This window comes from Sturnus vulgaris, chromosome 1, assembly GCF_052056855.1.
Source record: "Sturnus vulgaris isolate bStuVul1 chromosome 1, bStuVul1.hap1, whole genome shotgun sequence".
Taxonomy (NCBI): domain Eukaryota; kingdom Metazoa; phylum Chordata; class Aves; order Passeriformes; family Sturnidae; genus Sturnus; species Sturnus vulgaris.
This window is the reverse complement of record NC_142243.1, coordinates 116122222-116142602: the sequence shown is the minus strand read 5'-3', so window position 1 is coordinate 116142602 and position 20381 is coordinate 116122222. Positions and strand designations below refer to the sequence as shown.

The window sequence follows — 20381 nt, the reverse complement described above, 5'->3', positions numbered from 1 at the left end:
AATTAACAGCATGTGAAACTCAAATATACCATTTCTCAACCTTTTTTCCAGTATGTGGTTATTCATCTGGTGAGTCTGGATATTCATCTTAGAAAAGCAAAGGCATGAAGAATTAGTTTGTCCAGGTACAGAGAGAACAAGACCTCTCTTTTCATAAGATAGAACAAAAACCAAACTATTTTGCATATGGAAGAACATGATAAAAAGCTGAAAGCTTAGCAGCACAAAACAGTAGGTGGGGAAAAAGGAATACACATGGAGGAGTCCACAATAGCACAGTGACATGGAAATATATAGGAAGAAAAAAAGGCAGAAAATATTGGAGCAAACTTTAACATGTAATAGTATAAAGATAAAATCAATACGTTGGCAGCAACTTCACAGATCGACCTGTTAACATTTGATACCTTAATATATTCAAGGCCACACTCTCAGATAGTTCACCAGCTATTAGCAATCCTACTACATTTTAAAATAAGAAAATGTAATGAGAATTTTTAAAATTTAATTTAATTATTGCATACATTTTCAAGGTTTTAAACACTCTTTTTTTGTAACACTTTGCTCTTCCTTAGTTGAATTTCTTTGGATTAATCTACAGGGGCAAGCTTTATACTGAGTGTAAAGGACATAGGTCAGTCACATTTCCAATTTGCATTAACTGTTAACAAGGTTTGCCAGCAGACTTGCTCATCTGCTAACAACTTCCATCATGTGGCATTTGAAGCTTGTCTCATTATTTCAGTTCCTCATGCAACTGGAGAAGGTTGGCAGTAAGGGAGGGCTGCAACATTCCTGGTCAACTGGAAATCCTCCTTCCTCTGCAGCTATGGGGTCATGTAGGCTATTAACAGTGACTAGAATTAAAAAAAAACAAAACAAAAAAACCCCAAAAAACAAAACAAAACAAAAAAACAAACAAACAAAAAAAAAACAAACAAAAAAACCCCACACCCAAACAAAAAAAAAAAAACCACAAAATAAAACAAACAAAAAAACCCCAAACAACTCTCAACCCTTCATTTCTTCTTACTTCAAATGTTCCCAGTCCTGCAGCCCATGCTTGAAAGCTGAAACATTCACCTAAATACCTATTTATAAAATTTCTGCTCACACAATTGAGTCATTTCAGAAGTACTGCATTTCTTGTTATAGAAATAAAAAAGAAATAAACCTATAAACCCATGGTCAAGATCTGAACTCCCACTAGGTATTGTAATGAACATTCTCTGTAGTTTCCAGCTACTGCCTTACATCATACACTGCCACTGATCAGTGTTGTGGGCTCTCTGAGTTTTCTTCTGAGTTGCAATACTTTTCTTTCTTGTGGAGGCAAAGCCTTCTTCCATTGAAGAAAAGTAGTTTTCTTTCAAATCTGGCAGTATAAATGACATTTTTAACCTCAGCTGATTGCTATGCTTTTTACTTTTAAGTAGCAGCAGAAAAATAAGCTGCCTTAGGCTTTCCCTAAATAATCACATTTACATCTGTCAGGTTGTCACTTTAAAGCTGTCCGGATTGGCAGAGGGAAAAAAATGTTACCCCCATCTGATAGATACTTGACGACTTCCGTGAAAAAATGGATTCACTCCACTGAATATCTGACAGATACCAATAAGATAAAAAAACCTCCAAAGATTCTTAGTGGTAGTTTTATAAAAGTAACAAGAATGGAAAGTGCTTGAAAGGTGACCTATCTGTGCACATATTTGCAATTCTCTTCAAGACAGAGAGTTGCATTTTGGCATTGTTTGTAATATTCAACCACATCAGAATAAAAATTGTAAATAAAGACAGAAGAGAAAATAAGTTAAAACTATTATTTAACGTTTTAAGCTTTTTTTTCCTTCTATTCATTAAAATTGTTAATGGTAATTAATTTTTTTTTTTTATCAACACTAAAATATATGACACTAAAATTCATAATTTTCAAAAGAGAATGATCCAATGTCATATATATAAAATCAACTCTCAGGAAGCCTCACAAAATTAAATATTCAAACAAGGAAAATCTAATAACTTCATGTGACTTTCTAGGAATGTTATCATTAAGTGATGTGTTCTGAGTTTAAATTTATTCTTCAAAATTAATAAATACTGTATTATTGTATTTTAAAAGATGAAGAAAAACACTATTGTGTAAAGTTGTTAATTTAAAAGTCTTTTTTATACAAAACTAAAAAAATAGAAAATCTCTATCAGCTAATTTTTTTAATACTTTATGGGCTTTGTATATATTTATGAATCTTTCAGGACTTTATTTCACAGTAGTATAAGGACAACTCTAAAAGTGAAATATCAAATTTTTTATGCTTAGAATTAAAACAAAAGCAAATAAAAACAAACACCAAACAAAAAACAAACAAACAAAAAAACACAAAAACAAAAACAAAACAAAACAAACAAAAAACACCAAAAAAACCCAACCAACCAGCCAAACAAAAAAAAAAAGACAACAACAACCAAAACAACCTGTGCGGTTAACAACATTGGCAGACAGATCTGGCTGCACTGCAACAATTTGAGACAGTGTTACATCCTGGCCTTATCGCAAACCAATTACAGTCCATAGGCTACATTTAGATACGATTGTATCAACCCCAGTTAAATGCTTGGACAAATGCCATGCTACTCTGAGAGCTGCTCTTCTATAAATTCACAAAAACCCCCACTCATTCACTTTTTATCAGTATAGAGTTATGACTGACCTCCACACTAATTTCCCTCAAAGATCCTTAATTTAAAAAATCATTAATTAAAAAAAAAAAATCAAACCACTTAAAGAACTTATTAATGTTTAATTAATTAATGCATTTACTACACAGCAGCATAGAAACTTGAAATTACTTGAAAGAGAAGACTCATCTGTATGTTATCATTAGGTGAGTTAGCAATAATTTGTAAAAATCTATTGTACAATAGATTGCAAATAGACCCTTTAGATTGTAGATTTTACAATAAGTTATACAATAGACCCTTTATAAGAACATATAAGACAATTTCGCAAAAATGCAAACTATTCTGGTAGCTAACAATTTGCAAGCTGCTTGCATCTTATTTTGATTCTTTTAGAAAAAGGAGTAGCTGATTCAAATCATCCATCCTGTCAATAGTACATTGTCATACCCTTAATTTATGGATATCACATGCACATAGATTCTATATGTAGAAAAAAAATGAGTACAATTAATAAAAAAAATTTATTAAAGAAGAAAAAAATCCTCAGCTTCCTGAGATAAACTACTTATTTTGATAAAGCACAATAATCCTTTTCCTTGAATTTCAGATGTTCATGAAAGGTAATAGAAACTGTGAGGATTAACTCCAAAACAAAAAAATGATTCTGGAACGGCAAATATTAAAACCTTTCCTAGGAACAAATCTACTTCAGATATGCCATACCTTAGTCTATCTCCTCTCTCCTCATCATTTTCACCAATTTTAAGGCTAATTAATCCATCCTGGTTAGTCCAGGCTATTTGTATGTATGTCTAAAAAGAGTGGGAGTTGCCTCACTGCACATTGTTATATGGAACACCATACAGCAAACTTGTGTGAACATAATTTCAAGGAATTAAATAAATATGCTTAAAAGAATATATAAACATAATCTATAATTCTGCCATCTATAGCGATGAGGTTTCTACATGGTTTAATTCAGCTCTTTTTGGGACATTTTGTAACTGCTCTGGGAGAAAAGGGTATACCTTACCTTATCTTCCAACACAAGCTACTCCAACTGAGGCATACACTTCCAATAATATAGAGCCTCTCTATAGGCAAGGATTTAATTTGGATTAGTAAAAACACTGGCTTCTACACTTTGAGTTTCACAATATGTTCTCATCCCACTTTTGGTCATTTGCAGTGGAGCTCATCTGCTGGATATCTGGTAGCAGCATAATGCTGAACCCGTTACATTTCTTTCCCTTGGAAAGCAACACTTTCTTATTGCACACAAAAAGAAATATATTTAATACTCATTGATGCAAGTGATGTTCAAATTTAGATGTACTCCATGATCATTTAAATGATGGTTGATACTGTATGGAATTGCTATAGGTACAATTGCTGCAGGACCCTCACTAACTCTTATTATTTTCAGTCCACTAAAGAAACAGATACTTTCTCTTTTTTTAGTGTACAACCTTTAATGTATTTTATTTTCTTCAAATTGTATACAATGAAAAAAGAAACAATGTTTCTTTGTACATCTTTAGTTTTGAAAACTAGAACTGTTTAAGACCAAAAGGAAGTGTTTCGAATTCAGAACTAGGTCCTTATCCCATACACTTACATTAAACAGCACTTCATTCCTAAGGAGCCATTGATTTTATTTAGATTATTCTGCAGGATGCAGATCTGGATGCTGCTGGAACGTTAAGTGCCTGTTTAAAGTCTGTCCTACACAGAGGAGTATGCAAATTGATTCAGACTCAACAAACAGAAGAGATACTGTTCTGAACTAGAAACACAGTAATAGCCTTTCGTTCTGTACCACTGCAGCAGTGATAAAGCAAAACCTTATCAAATTATTTAAAGATTATTTATTTAAACAGATGAGAAATTTTTATTGTATCTACTTGTCTGTAAAATTTAACAATACTATTGTCCTCAATTACAAATTTTATTTTTATGCTTAAAGAGTTTATTCTCTGAGGCATTCAGTGTCAGTTGCTAATGAAAACCCTTGCTTAGTAGAATTCAGGTAAAAGAAAAATAAATGCAGTCAGTTATACAGAATGACAGAAAAAAAAAAAGAAAAACAAAACAAAATTAACCAAAGTAAAACATAAGAAAAACAAACAAACAAATTAAAGCTAATAAATCAAGAATGAAACTGAGGAAAAATAGGGAGGGGGGGAAAGGAAGCCTGTGGGACTTGTGACTTGAGTATACAATCAAGGCATGAGATTCCAGATTATTCAAATTACCTGTGACAAAAGGACACTTAAATGTCTGTGAAACACCAATCATCCTTAGTTGGAACACACCTACTGCTAAAAAAACCTAGTCTTAATCCCAAAGGAAATGAGGGTAAAGTGCTCAAAAGTCACTTCTCTAACAATAACACTTCCAGGAAACAGAAACTCCACATCAACACACTATTATCAATCAGTTAATGAGTTATGCATTGAATATGCAAAAAACATGGAGGCGCTTAACTGGGGAAGTAAATAATCCATTGTTTACTACAGAGCCTTTGCAAACTTAAGGAGAAAAAAAAAACTGTAAATAAAAGCCTTGCTGTGAAAAGGGGAAAAAAATATTAATATGCATTTCATGAAGACATTTAAATAACAAGTTCAGCAGGATATTACAAATATTACAGCAGAATAATGAAAGTCATATTTCTGAGTGATAAAATCTTTTAATAAATAATGTCAGAATGGTGTTGGTGGAATAATGGCACCACAGTCTATGTTGCTAATTGAACAACTACAGCTTAAGCTTAAACTCTAACTTCTTTCTATCCTGGCTGATGGATGTCCTGTCTATTGAGGAACAGGGGTGCCTGGTAAAAGGAACATTTATATTCCACATAAAGGATACAGACTTGTATTAGCAAACTGCATTTGTTCAGTATGAAACAGTCAGAAGCTAATGTCAGATGTATCATGTAAATAAACCCAGACTATGCAGACTGTAGGCAATGTGCTCCTCTTGTTTCAGATAAAAGCTCTGAAGGATTCACCTTGAGATATTCATAATCATGAGAAGGATAATTTGATACATTCTTTCATTAATCTTTCACACTCTTTGCACTGCTAACATTCTCCCAATTTATTTTTCATTTGTGCTTTGTATCTTTTTATTGTACTCGCATTTAGAGATGTGAGTATGTGGCAACAGCAGCAATTAAATAATAAAACAGACATAACAGCATTAACAAAACATTTGTATAAACAGATATCATACTACCATGCCTCACAAGATTTAACTTGAAATTCTATTATGATTTTTTTTTAGCTCAAAGGGAGACCAGAATGTTTATGATAGTTTCATATAAATCTTAAAAATCTCTACAAAATATAATTACAGTAGCTATAAAAATGTCTGTAGAAATTAATAATAAATGTTTGCTATTATCTTTGTACCTATCACCTAACACTAATAAAAACTTTGCCTTACAATAGCTCTAAACCCTGCAGTATTATTCTACATAGGATTTTATAGATCTTCCAAATAATTGTTGTTTCTCATGCACAAAATTCAGTATTATATTTAAATAAGAAATCTGACACATCATGTAAAAACAGTAATACATAAAGCCTATTATCCCTCTGTTCCATCTCTGTTAACTTGATATGCTGTTAAAGCTAGTAACTCTCCCAGAATTCCTGAAGTCTAGTTCTGGGCTACCACAGGAAAGAACCTGAGCAACAGAGGATAGAAGGCAACTCCTCTACCAGCAAAGCCCTGCCATAAGTATCTTACCAACTCCAAAGACAATACTCAGATACATAAGTACATGGAGGTATCTGTACTCTCGGCAAAAACCACTTGTCATGTCATTCCTCCCACATTCAACAGCTCCAATACCCCAGGATGAGTGAAGAGAAACAGTGCTGCAGTCATGCATATAACTTGCCTTATCACTGCTTCTTAGATGAGTATTGCTAATATTTACTCACAAAAGAAACAATAAAATACACTCAGTGTTAACAGTATAAAATGAAATACCAATCCACGGGAGCAAATGCATACAGATGCGTGTATGCACCCACACACAGAGCACTTTTTCTTTGTAAAGAACATCTTAAAAAAGAAATAAAAACTACTTACACCAGAATAGAAAGGCTCACCAGACACACAGATCACATCCTGCTCTTGGATCATCAGAATATCTTTGGCTAAGTGCAGTCGCACTTTGAAAGGCTCCTGGTTACCATCCTGCAGCAAACAAACCCCTGTCTTTGTCTTCAAAGCAAGGAATAAAGAAAAAAAAAAAAGTATTTTCAGTAAGCATCTAGAATTGTTAGAAGTGGCATTTTGAATAAGAATATTTGATAAGCAGGTGCAATCATCATAAATATGTTAACAAATACCCAAAACTATTTTCAGTGATCACTGTATTTAGACTAAAAGAGAACAATGTTAAAGTAGTAAACAGTAAAGGCATATTTTGCAATAATAAGGTGCTATTTCACCAGTGATGATTTTTTGAAACTCTTTCCAAATTGTTTCAAATCAGCTGTGCTCTTATTTTCCCTCTTTTCATTAAATGATGACATCTCATTTGGACACAAAATAAAAGCTCCACATATTACATCATTTTTGACACAGAAACACACATGACACCTCCAAACTAGCCAGATGTGAGTATCAACAGCTACATGAACCCGGTTGTGGGCTATTTATTCTTTGTCTGTGAATACAACATTGATTTAACTTTATGTTCCTTTTCAAATGAGGATGCTGAGCTGAGAATAAGAAAGTAAATCCAAGACTAATCCCTCTAGTAACTCAGTTCTTGCTTCATTTCTGTATTTTACATTTATAGCTAAAGATCAGGAATTCTGTAGAATTCATCAATATTTATTAAATTATTTTTCAGCAATTTACAGCACTATTGCAGTAGTACCTATTTGTACTATCTTTTGGGGCATTATACATGAGAGGGTGAGGACTGAAAAAGCTGGCACATGAAACTACCATCAGTATTTAATTTTCTATAAAGGTTACATTGACAATAGCACTTTGTCACACTTTGTAAATAGACAAAATACCTACTGGTAGCACTTTTGGTTTTTTCCTTTTAATATGAGAAATCTGCTTACGAATAACCTAAAAGCTTAGCCTTACAAGTAATTTAGCAGCATATGTGTTTGCATAGATATAGATATATACATATATGTATCTCAGAAGAAAATTCACATGTAAGTATTGAAAACCTTCAACTCATCAGTGACAATAAAAACACCTTCACTATCTTCATAGAAGTCAGATTTCAATCCACCAACTGTAAAAACCCGGCTTAAGACAAGATCAAGGAAAGAAAAGTATTTCTATGAACTTGAAGTGCCAAGGCTGACCTGGCTGAATCTGAGGGCTCTTTCTCAGACAAGAGTTTAAAAGAGGATTTAGAAGATCTCCCATAATGTGCTCTTACATCCATAGCATGGAGAGAACAAACACAAATATGGAACTGACAGTAGGCCACTGGCAAAAAAGAAGTTTAAATCTCTCTCACAAGGCTTTAAAAGAGGTGGAGAGGTCGAGGACAACCTTTAAATAGCACTATATAATATTCTCCACTGACAAACTGTTCTGTCACTTCTCTCCATACTCAACACTCAAACTTTGGAAATTGTTTTTTCTTGTAGGCCAGAAGCAAATGTGTATAACTCAGCCATGACTTTGAAAGTGGCTCTGACATTGCTTTTAATCTTTTTAATCTAGGTAAGAAGAAGAAAAAAATAAAGAGTTTCATGCATTGAACTCCCACTGAGGTCAGTCAAACTTCTGGTCAACAGTCATCCTACACCATTTTTCTAATATTAAGGTGCCTTTTTTACTTTGTTTGTGAACAGGATAAGAAAGAAGCTGATTAACATGCACAAACAAAATAAATGAATCACGTAAGGAGTTAGGTTTTCTGTACCACTGACAAGTTCTCTCATATCATACATAAAATGTTACATTATTAAAATAAAGAGTGGTTTTGTCCTTGGAATGTCTTTACATAGATGTGTGTCACAACTCCTCTGGCCTTGGAGTTGTTAAGGAAGCAGTAAGTGATAATGGAAATTGAACAATGTGGATTGTAAATAATTATGGTCGAACAAAAGGACTAACACTTAGAAAATGCCTTTCTTCTGCAGCAAAGTTTGCACCATGCCTTTCCCCCTCCCTTCATAACTGGCAATAGAATAAATTCTGCCTCTCATACACTGGGTATAGGAATGCTGCCTTACTTGATTGCACATTTCTGATTTGGTCAATACCTTATAAAATCTCCAGAGTCTTTCTGCAAAAGCTGAGCATCTACTTTGTAGGAATTAGAGGCAACCACAGCAGGTGCAATTAGACATTAGAATAAAATTAAAATTCAAGTCAGTTTCTAAATGCATGAGCAGAGCTTATTCAACCTGAACAAGCAAATCAAGCTTGGGAACAGCAAAATATTTTGGCCCTTGGAAAGATTGATCACACACTCTCAGAGACCTTATTTACATCAGACAGTCTAAAATGTAATGAACCACTTTACTGTTGTTGGGTTTTATGAAAGCTAGTTTACAATACAGTTCAAAATTAAGTCTTCAATTATACTACCTCCTTCCCTTTCCTACCTGACAGCTGCATTAACAACCATGTTAAGGAGAAGAATGTAGTTGAGTTTCATTAGGTAACTTCAAAAGAAGACCTTGAGAACAAAGACTGAAATTTAATTGTTTCATTTTTGTCTGTTGAAACCTCTTTCTTGCTGCTCTAACCACCCCCTTCAAAGTATTCCAGAAACTGAGTAAAATAAAGATACGAGCTCTTTTTCCAGAGCTGGAAATTAGGGAAGACAACCTGTATTTACTTTCGTGCAAACCGCTGTGCACATCAACATTTTTATTCACGTGGCCCCACATGGTTTATTCTGACCAGCTGTCTAGCCTATAGCCCTGCCCTCTCTTATATTTGAAGAGTTAGGCCATGTGCATGTGTGTGTGAGGTGTAGGAGTGCAGAGCTGTGGCTGACATTGGCTTTTGCTCCTGATAGCAATTTTTAAGAGACTCCATGTGATTCTGTGAGAAAACTTTTCCCTTCAAACCTTACCCATGTCACTGGCAGAGGGGTGATCCCCACTCCTGTCTTACAGCAATAAGACACAAACAGCACATGGGCTGAACTTCTGGGCCATGCAAGGCATTGCCTTGTGCTCAAACATGTGATACACTGCACCACCTCACAGCAAACATGCAGAGAGAAGCAGAGTTCAGCTGATAACACTTTGTTAAGCCAATAAACCTTGACTGAGCCCAAATCACCAAGAACATCACCTTATTTATAGAGTTGGGCTCCTGTGCTGCAAAGATGGAAAGAAAACTGAGTGATTGAAATTGCACATTTTTATGAAGTGGAGGAGGTGTGTAAAGGAATGCATATGGAAGCATTGTAAAGAGGTGAAAAAGAGTTCCCATATGAGAGAAGAGCCTGTGGCTTCAAGCAAAAGCAGTGATGAAGGAAGGTAGCAGTACCTAAGTAACAGATGCAGTGAATTTTGCACCCACACAAGGCTGCCTCTGTTATATCAATCGACAAAGTTTTAAGCAGAGTTAGGTGAGAACACTGATGTGGCAAGAGCTGATGTCCTGGGAACTGCTTACAGTTCCTGAACTAATATAATTACAGGAGGGGATGAAAACTGATCTCCCTTTGCTTCATCATACCAGTCTGTGGTGAATTTTCTGCTTCTGGCCACTATCAGAGAACAGTTTAGGTGGGTAGAGCCCTTAAGGCAGACTGCTCTTCTAGAGAATAAGGTCACATTCTGATCATTATTAGCAACAAGGCAATGAAAAAAGGCCACTTAAAAATTATGCCCTGACATTGTCCATAGGGGCTGTATGTAAAAGATTTGGCCTAAAGATTCCTTCCCTAAAAGGAATTTAGAAATTCTTACATACCAAAACAAACATTCCCCATTTGTTAATTGGCTTTCACAAATATTTAAAAAATTATTTTAAGAGAAAATAACACATGAAAACTACAATTTCTACATTTGTATTAGCAGCAGAGTACCGGCAAAACACATACCAAAATAAATACTGCAGGAGAAACATCATTAAAGTTACCTGTTGATTAAGAAGTCAATTTCCAGCAGAAATTCCATAACAAATATTTTTTAAATTTGTCTGGCCTATACAAGTCTGCTGGCAGATTTCCTGTAGGTTTTTTTTTGGTTTTTTTTTTTTTTCATTTGATGTCTTTGGGGTTTTTTCTTGTCATTTATGACAAGGGAAAAAAAAAAAAATTAAAACATTTCCTATGATTTGTTACCAAAGAGTTTCTCAGCCTTTCAGGCAATTTTAAATACTCATAATTAGTTTTAAAGGCATAGCTATATCTTCTGCTTTATGCTACTTAATCTATGTCTTTGTCCCTACAGAAATAAAAATTTATTTAGCTTTGCTCCTCATAATTTCATATCAGCAGGAAGACTTCAACAAATACCCCATAATAGTTCAGTCCATGAACAAGTGGAAGAAAGAAAGGTGTGGGGGGGAGGAATCTCAGCACATTTTCTATGCAAGGTGACCTGGATTTTTAGTTTCTACTTCAACTGTTATATCCTAAAATAAAGTAAGCCTCTGCAATTTGGTTTTAAGCCCTGAAATTTATTTCTACTATCAGGAACATGACAGCAGTAAGGAGAATGGGTTACAAAACTGCCTTAAATGTGTACCTAGGTCTTTCAGATTAATATCTACCCTTTTGGATGCTTATTCGAACTGAGGCTGACCTCTGGGTATCTGAAGATATGCCTGTCACTGCTTCATAATCGTAAGTATAATAATAAAAAAGGAAATTGAATCAGAGGTTTAAGGAGGTAATGGCATTGGATGTAAAGAGGTAATAGCAATGGATTCAAGAGGCAGGAATATGTGTCAGAACCATATATGGGATGTTTTTTTAAACAGTCCAGCTACACATTCTGTGGAGGTATTACAAGCTTAAGTGAAAAGCACTTATATTGTCAAAAACTGGAATGCAGCCCAGACACACAGGGATGTGTTCAGCTTGTCATTCAAGAGACTCTTCAATCAGATTCCAACATTTTCCAATCCAAGGGAAAGCAAGTTCATTCCTGCATATCAATTGTACACTCTAGTCTGAAAGAACTGCAGAAAAATTCTGAATTTGGACTTGAACTTATTTTAATTTGATTTGTCAGATATTTGCCAGATAAGTATTGGCTGTGGTATTCTAAATGATTTTACTAAAAGAATGAATTCTTTTAGAGAAAGTCCTTGTTTCAGTCTGCAATACAAAATGCAAATTAAACATTTGGAAAATAGATATATATATTTACATAAATATAGCTTATAAATATGAGCTTCTTACTAAGCTAAGGTACTCTTTCAGAGAAAAAAAAAATATTTTTCTGACACTGTAAGAATGCCACTTTGATGCCTGAATTGCCAATGAGCTTACTGTGACTATGGAGTTGAACCCAAGAGGTAAGGTAATATAAAATTGAAGGCTATTGTGAGAGATTGTGTATTTCTTCAAATTTACTTCACCTATTACCTGACATTCAAACAGATACTGTAAATTACCAATCATTTTCCATCATGTGACTTTGAGATTAAATCATAAGCTGAAGCTTCATTTAAGAAAAATCCCAGAAACCCACGGTATTAGAATAACACGATTCATAAACAAAGGAAATCAACATCTTAGTGTTAAATGTGTAAATGAGAAAATGGCATAAAGGTGACTAGAAACAGACCATAATAGTACATTACAATATTTAAGGAAGAAATTAATGAGAAAGTTAAATATGTCTTGGAATAAATATGTGTGGAAAACACATTTTGTTGCAGGAAAGCCCCCCAAACAACTAGATGAATGTTGAAATAGAGGTCATTACACCTTTGAATAACAGCACATATCAAATTATAAAGCTTGTGAAGTCTACAAGAATACTTGTAGAATTCATAAAGAAGAGGACAAACAGTTTACCAATTCAAATTAGTCCTTCAAAGAAACAATGAACACTACTGTGAAAACAAATGAATAGACTGCAAGAAGGAAAATGAATGGGATATGTATTGATTTTAATAAGTTTGATGCTATATTGGGGGGAGGGGGGGAAGTAAAGAAGGAGATTTCAAAAAGTAAGAAAGCTGCTTATGCAGATTGCTCATAAAGTACATGGAAAATAGGAACTTAAAAAAAGATGGGGAAAATATTCTAATGTATTATAATCATCCCAAGTCTTCAATTTCAAGAGAAGGATACTTTCACTGCAGAGGACAGTATTATGTCAGAGACTGAGGTTATCTTCCAAGAGATAGTTTTCAGAATATAGAATAAGGTCAAGTGAGTACAGAAGAGCATTTTAAGAACCCAATGACTCTGATTTATGCTCTTGTAAAGTTCAAAAAGCTTGGGATAAAGGGTAAAAGAGGAGCTGGATAGTCTTATGGTTTAGAAATTGTTAAATAGAAGAACCAACAAAATGGATATATTTGCTGATCAGTGAGGGAAAAGAACATGGAATACAGACTAATGAAATATGAAACAGTGAAAAAACTCCCAGAAATAGCAAGCAGAGAAGCACATACACAAAAAAAATTAAAAATAACCTCTTCAGATATCACATAGTTTCCCTTAATAAATGTGTGTATGTGTATAAGATCTCTTGCTGTAGTACCATTTGAATTGTCTAGTATGGACGTTATTTTCTTGCAGAATAAAATTACTTTAAGATGCCTTGAGAAGCAGCACAGCCTGAAGACTAGATGCTTGTGGGGGAAAATCATTAGAATCCTAGAAATTACTTGAGATTGAAAACAAACTCTACCTGTCTACATGTCTGTGCTTAACTTCTCATTATAATAACCCTGACTGCTCCAATCAGATCTGCTGTAGGAACTTAAGCATCAAGTCCACATGCAGGCACCTAAAAGGAGACAATACCATTTCAGTGTCGAAATCTCAAACCAAATCTCATTAGTAGACACTAGAAGAAATTAGGGATGCATGAAAGCATCAGTACTATGAAAGAACTAAGGTTCCCTCAGAGACCTCCAGTGCACTAGAGCAGCAGTTAATTAGAATAAAAAGTCATTTGAGGAAAAAAAAAATTAGTTTGTCATGGACACCATGAAAAATACACTTTATCCTCAGTGCATCTATGTGGAAAATTTCGGTTTTATGCTAATTGAAACTCAGCTCAAGCCATTTACTGCCATTACTAAGGATGGAAGTACCAACAAAAATCTGAGTTACATTTGCCAGTTTGGGAGAGCTATCTCAGTTCTTCTGCAGCATAGTGTCTACAGCACCAGGATATACAGGTGAAAGGAAACAAAAAGGGGAAGAGGAAGATCAAATAGTCAAGATGCTTCACAAAAGCTTTTATTGCCATTAACAAAAACTTCATCTATTCTGGCATAGAAGATGGCAGAGATTTTTCCCACATATATAGTATGATTGAGAATTTCATACAATAGAGGATGGAGGGGATAGAAGCCTGAAAGTTTTCAATGCACTGACTAAAGAACTAATTAAACAAAAAAACCTGGAGCAAGGTCAACAGCTACTTTAACTTTTGTGTCAGTAGTTGAAATAAATAAAATATCAGCAAAATACTTATGGCTTGAAGTGACTAAACTAGTGCCAAAGAGGTGCCAAAATGCAACAGAATCACAAGCTAATTAAGGGTGTAGTGCCACAATGGTCTTTTCCTCAGCTGCTACCATCACTTTCGTAAGAAGCTCAAGTACCAGATGAAGTTCTGGTGACAAATCTGGCAAATTTTAAGGTACGAAGAAAATTTTATTGAAATTTATAGCTGAAAGGTATATATTGGGACTTGAAATACCTGACAGAATGGATGATTACACCTTATACTAACCTCAAGTGAAACATTTCATTAAACAATTAATTAATACTTGGATAGATGAGATTTAAAGTCCAAATATCATCCTGCCCAGTTCCATCAGCCTATTGAAAGTCCAGTACCACAAGCTGAAAGGACCACAAGGGCAGGTGAGAACCCAAATTAGGGACTCAGAAAGGGACACTCAGTTTGGGTCCCCTGCCAGGGCTGTCCTAGAGGAGCTTCAGCTCCAGTGTCTGTGTGTGAAACCCATTATGGTAAGAAAATACCATAGCACCTCTTGGAGTGAGCAGAGGTCAGTGCCTGGGAGCACGGAACAATTCCACAATGGAATGCAGTTTTGGATTGCACAGGATCTGTTATGGGGTGCTCAGGGGAGGAACCAAAGACAAGGGAAGGGATTCAGTGTTTTGTGGGGGGTAATGAGTACCTGAAAATAGAGAGTTAAGGTGGGAAAAAGGGGACTGGTCACATGCAGTTTTCTATTAAATGTGTTTGTCTGGCCATGACCCGACCTCAACCTAGACTGGGATTCAGGGATAGCTGCTGGGCACACACTGGGCAAACCATCTAAGCCCACTGCTAGAGGCACCCACAACAGATATATACACGTATACTCTAATAAGTGGATCTCAATCCTGCTCAGCCAGAGAGGGGAACAGGATGAGGGTGTTGGTGCTGTCTGTGAGTGCTCCGTGTGTTATTGGATCTATGTGGCCCATTATGTACATAACAAAAAAAAAAAAAAAATGGATACATGTGGTGTATATGCATGTTCTGCCTCCACATGCCTACTGGAGATACATCTTCACCATCATGACTCTTCTGGACTTGGACATACGGAGCTGCAGCATCCTCCCCTCTCTTGGGCTTTCAGATTAGTTCACTGTACTTTCCCTCAAACAAAAATCAAAGCAGATGATGCATTACAGTGATAGTCCTAAGGTTTTAGTTAAAAATTACACTATGTGCAAGCATAAGTCTGCTGATCATTTATTTAGACACATGCATTTGATGAAAGTAGGCTGAAAATCTGTGTTTTATTAACTTCTTTTTGGGAGGAAAGAGATAGTCTCAGAAGCGACACCACTGATTCTGTGGCACAAACCCCATTTTACACAAAACATATAAACTGGGGTTGAATCCACCTCATTTAATTTTAATTAAATGCTAGTTAAAGGAGCTGCTTTTCAGTCTCCAGATTATGGAGATTTTTTAGGATGGGTGGAATCATCCTCTCCTTCCCTTGTCTACCACGGAAGCTCCACAAATCAGCTGATTTTTAAAGAGCTAAATATGAAATCAGTGCTCCCATTAGAAACTAGACACAGAATGAAGCAGATCTATCAGTGTAGTTGCACTGTAAAGGCTAAGATAGGACTAAGTTGTCCTTCTGTGGCTGCTCTTGTCATTACATCTGCTGGACAGAGTGAAGTTAATTGCCACTAAATAGTCTATAGAGTTTAAAGAACAACACCACAAAAAGCATGAAAATAAAAACACAAAAATAATACTTATCCTCTTTACCTGAATAAGTGTATTCAAAAAGAAACAATAGTAAAACAAAAACACCCTAATAACATGCTTTAACTCTTGGTCAGCCATGAAGCTCTTAGGAAATGGGACTACATGATCATTGCAGGCTCCTTCCAACTGAAAATATTCCATTTGAAAAGCCAAACCTCAAAATTAATAAGAATGCTTCCTTCCATGCAAATAATCTGGGATATACTCTACAGAATTTATTACACCATGCATGCATCTTCTGAGGTATTAAAGCCTGATATACACCATACTGGAAAAACATCACAGTATTCTTTCCCAAAGGCAAGGTTCATTTTAACATTACTTTTGGACCTTATTCCTACTTTCAGAATACTGTCAGGATTTAGTGCTCTTTATTCTGCTTATTTTCTCTTCTCCTCTAATTTATTACAACTGATTCTCAAGTAACAATTGGTTTTAGCTACAGTTAGTTCTTGATTTTAGTGCTGTTCCAATCCCTTCACTTCTATTTTTTCATGGGATCATGGTCAGAACTTAAAAGTTCTAGCCAGTTTGCCTGTTTCCAGTCCTACCTTCCTAAATGCTGTTTGTGGTTTTCAGTGTACAGGTAATTGTCATGATTTTTAAATTATAATAATGCATTAACATCATTACATAATTTGCTGTAAATGGTTCTCAGTATGTCTCAATTGCTGAAGTCATTAAAATCACATTAAAACAATTGTTCATAGACAATCACTGAGTAAATAAGATGCCCTTGCTAATGCCTACAAATACATTTTATTTGCTTTCTTTAAGGCAATTTAGTATAAAACACAGAAAGCACTCCCCTCATCTCTAGTGGAGGGGGACTTTGCATTGATATCATGAAACTAATTCTAGGCAAAAATTACTCTCTTACCTCAGTAAATCTGAACGAAATTGCTTTTCATTTTGGTCATCTTCACAGCTTCCCTTCCCCCCACCCACCTTTCTCCTATACTTCTACACTTTCCCCTTGATTCTGCTGAGCAGCACCAGACAGATTCCCGACTCCATTGGCATTTTTCTTCATTTACAGGCTTTCAGATATAAACAATTCAGGAAGAAGAAAGCTCATATAGCTGACTGCACCTACATTGTGCCTAAAGAGGTAAATGGAAACAGATGAGATCTAATGATGGATACACTTGTGTAAATTCTTTCATCTTCTACCACAAAGGCCATCAGCCACCATGAACTGATCAGCTGAAAAACTTATATTTGACAATATAATTCCTAAAATTTCAGAGAAAGTAAAAAGAAAGGGGAAAAGAGTGGGGAAAAAGCATCTTGCATTAAGAAAGGATTAAAAATTCATTGATTTTCATTCTACTATTTGAAAAAAAAAATCTGATCCTACCTCTTCACAGGCGGTCCTGAAATCCATGTGCTATGACACAGCAAGTGATATTTGTCTAAAATGGAGAGAAAGACTTCATTAGAATGAAAAAGATATAGCAAAACATAGAAGTTATCTGAGATGAGCAATTGCAGTTCTCTTTGCTAGGTCCAGTTATATCCACTGCTTAAAAGGAGAAACGATCAAAGTTGCAACAGGATTAAGATGTTAAAAGTTGTTCCTGTTCTTATAAAGTACACAACCTGGTTTCCTTGACTATAATCAAAGGAATGCTTCTGCTTCCACCACCTCCTCCCTTTCACAGGAGGTTCACAGACAGTTTTCTTATTGCAGCCATAAATTTCCTTCTTTTTGTGTTTTTCAATTTCTGTTTCATAAGTAAGAGTATACTCAAAAGTCACAAAAATAGAGACAATCAAATGTTGCCTTTCAGAACACTCCCTCTCTTTTAAAAAACTTTTTTCTTTTCTCCTCTAATTAAAAACCATTGCTTACCAGTAGCTTTTGTCTCACGTTTTATTAATGTACCTAATCTCTCCACAGAAGCTGCTGTCATTTAACAGTGTGCTTACTTTGCAGAAATATTTATGAGTTGAAAAACAAATGTTAGAAAAGCCAGGAATATGCGTGAGTGCTGGCAAAATGTCACACCAAATCCTGCGATTATTACTTTGCCTGGCCTTTACCTAAAGCATAGTCATCGCCACACACACTTATGCATTCATTTATTTACATGAAAGCCACTGGAACAGGATGTTAGCAGAGGCTACTAACAGTGTCCTGCTGCTGGTCTGCAATACCCATGCATCAGTCAGAAGCATTTCCAGAAAACACAAAACAGTCCCGGGCAAAACAGCAGTTTAATTCAACAGCTGGAAAACGCAATTCTGTAACAAAATTCTCTCCAAGTATTTTATTGCCATTTTGTATTAATAAAGTACCTGCCATTATTTCTATAAGTATAGTACTCAAAGTTCCAACACAAGATTTGCACCATTAGCCTAAGTTTAAAATAAAATTTCAAATTCCTCACATAGTACAAAAATTTACTTACAATAATTAAAATTAAACCTCTTACAAATAATAAAATCTTTTTGTTAAGTCTCTTGATTTATTCTGCTGCCCTGAATGCAGTTTGATTGAACAGCACACGCTCTGCCTGGTTCACAGCCTGTGCTCCAGACTAATTTCTAGTAGACATAGCCTGGGATGGCTAGGTTACAATTCAGAAATTTAAAAGGGACCCATCATCATTCCTTCATTATCAGCTTTATACAAACACCAAGATTCAATAACAAACTGTATCTGCAAATCTGCTATCAAAAATGCTCTTAAAATCAAAGTCACTATTACTGTTTCAAAGATTTTTCTCTCTGGCAGGTCAGCCATTGTTTTGCAAAGTATGTTTCCTTGTAGTCTTCAATGAACTCTTTTTTCAGCTGAGTAAATTGAAGTTGAAAAGAGGCTTTACTCACTTTAGCCAAATATTCTGAGGACTTAGCCTTCTGGAACTACAAGAACATGCATCTTCAAAAAATAAACTGAACTAATGCACAGTGCTCTCCTTTCTTGGGCCCTACATATGGCAGGTCACATATTTCTACTGCAGTCCAAAGTTCTTTTGTGTTATGTTCTACCTTTTATTAATAAAAGTTTTGCAACAACAATTCTACTTTAATTCTCTTTTAGTTACCCTTTGATCTAAATCTTGTCTAACCCTGTTCATTTCTGTAACTCAGTATGACTCCTTTTTTATTCTTGGCCTTTAGGTATAATGCATTTATTTATTATTTCAGATACATTTGTATTATCACAGAGAAAAAAGGAATTGTTACTAGTAAAATACTGTCTAAATTGTAAAGCTGGAGCTACATAATTCTCAACACAAAAGAAAATTCCTTGCAGAGAGTTTACGTGCTTCTGAGGCAGGCAACAACTCAGTTACTAATCTTTGCAATCCAGCTGCCACTGCTTCTGCTTCCCTCTATTTCCTACTGATTCTCATCTGTAGCTTCACAGAGAATGTAAGCCTATTATCAATGATTTTTTCCCGACTATCAGCAATTTTATAACACTTGATATTTTACAAACAGCACACAGAAGGTTTGATTACAAAGTGCAGTACTCCATAAATCATCTCAGAAATGTCATTGTTTCCAGCATTTATACCCCAAATAAACACTCCAGATAATTAAATTACAGGAATACCTATCATGCATCATGCAGAAATGTTATATCTTATGCTGGTAAAAGCCCCAATGATTACTAATTGTCTCTTCCTGTAATACATGAAAAAAGGCACAAAATATAAACCTAAGTAATTGCAAAAAATAAAACATTTGTAAAATGATAAACGGCGAAACTCATTGCTTACAGATACCTTGATAAGCTTCTGGCTAATCTCTGCAACCCCATCTCCAAATCAAAGCCACTTTTACCCGAGCAACTTTCAGCTCTCATAGGAGCTTCCTCTGGCCTGAATATTTGATTTTTTTTTTTTTTTGCCCCTCCCCACCATTAGGTTGCTCTGGGACAAACTGTGCTTCAGAATGTGAGAAAGGAGCTGCCTGTGGCTTTGAATTGAGCAGGTACAGAGGAAACAGCTCCAGGACAGAGCCTGGTTTTGGTTTGCAGGCACAGAGAGAGGCATGAACAGCACGTATCACTCAAAGAGAAGTAAAGGCTCTAAAAGCAGTGTGCCTTTCTCTAAAGGGGCTGGGAACCACTGCAATCAAAGATATGTAAACAAGCAAGCTTTGAAAAGTTACTTGCCATGCTTTCAGCTTGACTTGCAAATCTGCATCTCCTCCAAAACTGAGTTATCAGACCTATTGAGCTCACCTCTGCTGATGCATGCAAAAGGAACAGCGTGTGACAGACAGGTTGGGAAGAGGCTTTGACACCTCCTTGGCAGAAGCAGCAGTTATTCA

At 35.3% G+C, this 20381-nt stretch overlaps 1 protein-coding gene across 5 annotated transcripts in view; it reads right to left on the bottom strand.

Moving 5' to 3' along the window:
- SNTG1 (syntrophin gamma 1) overlaps positions 1 to 20381 on the bottom strand; it is a 318906-nt gene that overhangs the window by 141215 nt on the left and 157310 nt on the right. For 3 of the 5 annotated variants that reach the window (XM_088174809.1, XM_014881643.2, XM_088174814.1), the window contains exons 2-3: positions 17452 to 17506; positions 6787 to 6921 (exon numbers count right to left, since the gene is read on the bottom strand). In XM_088174809.1, the coding sequence (XP_088030935.1) occupies positions 6787 to 6921; positions 17452 to 17478 (162 nt within the window). In that variant the 5' untranslated portion in view covers positions 17479 to 17506. Of the gene's footprint in view, positions 1 to 6786; positions 6922 to 17451; positions 17507 to 20381 lie in introns of those variants that run through there. The other 2 variants (XM_088174817.1, XM_088174822.1) reach the window with 1 other exon arrangement.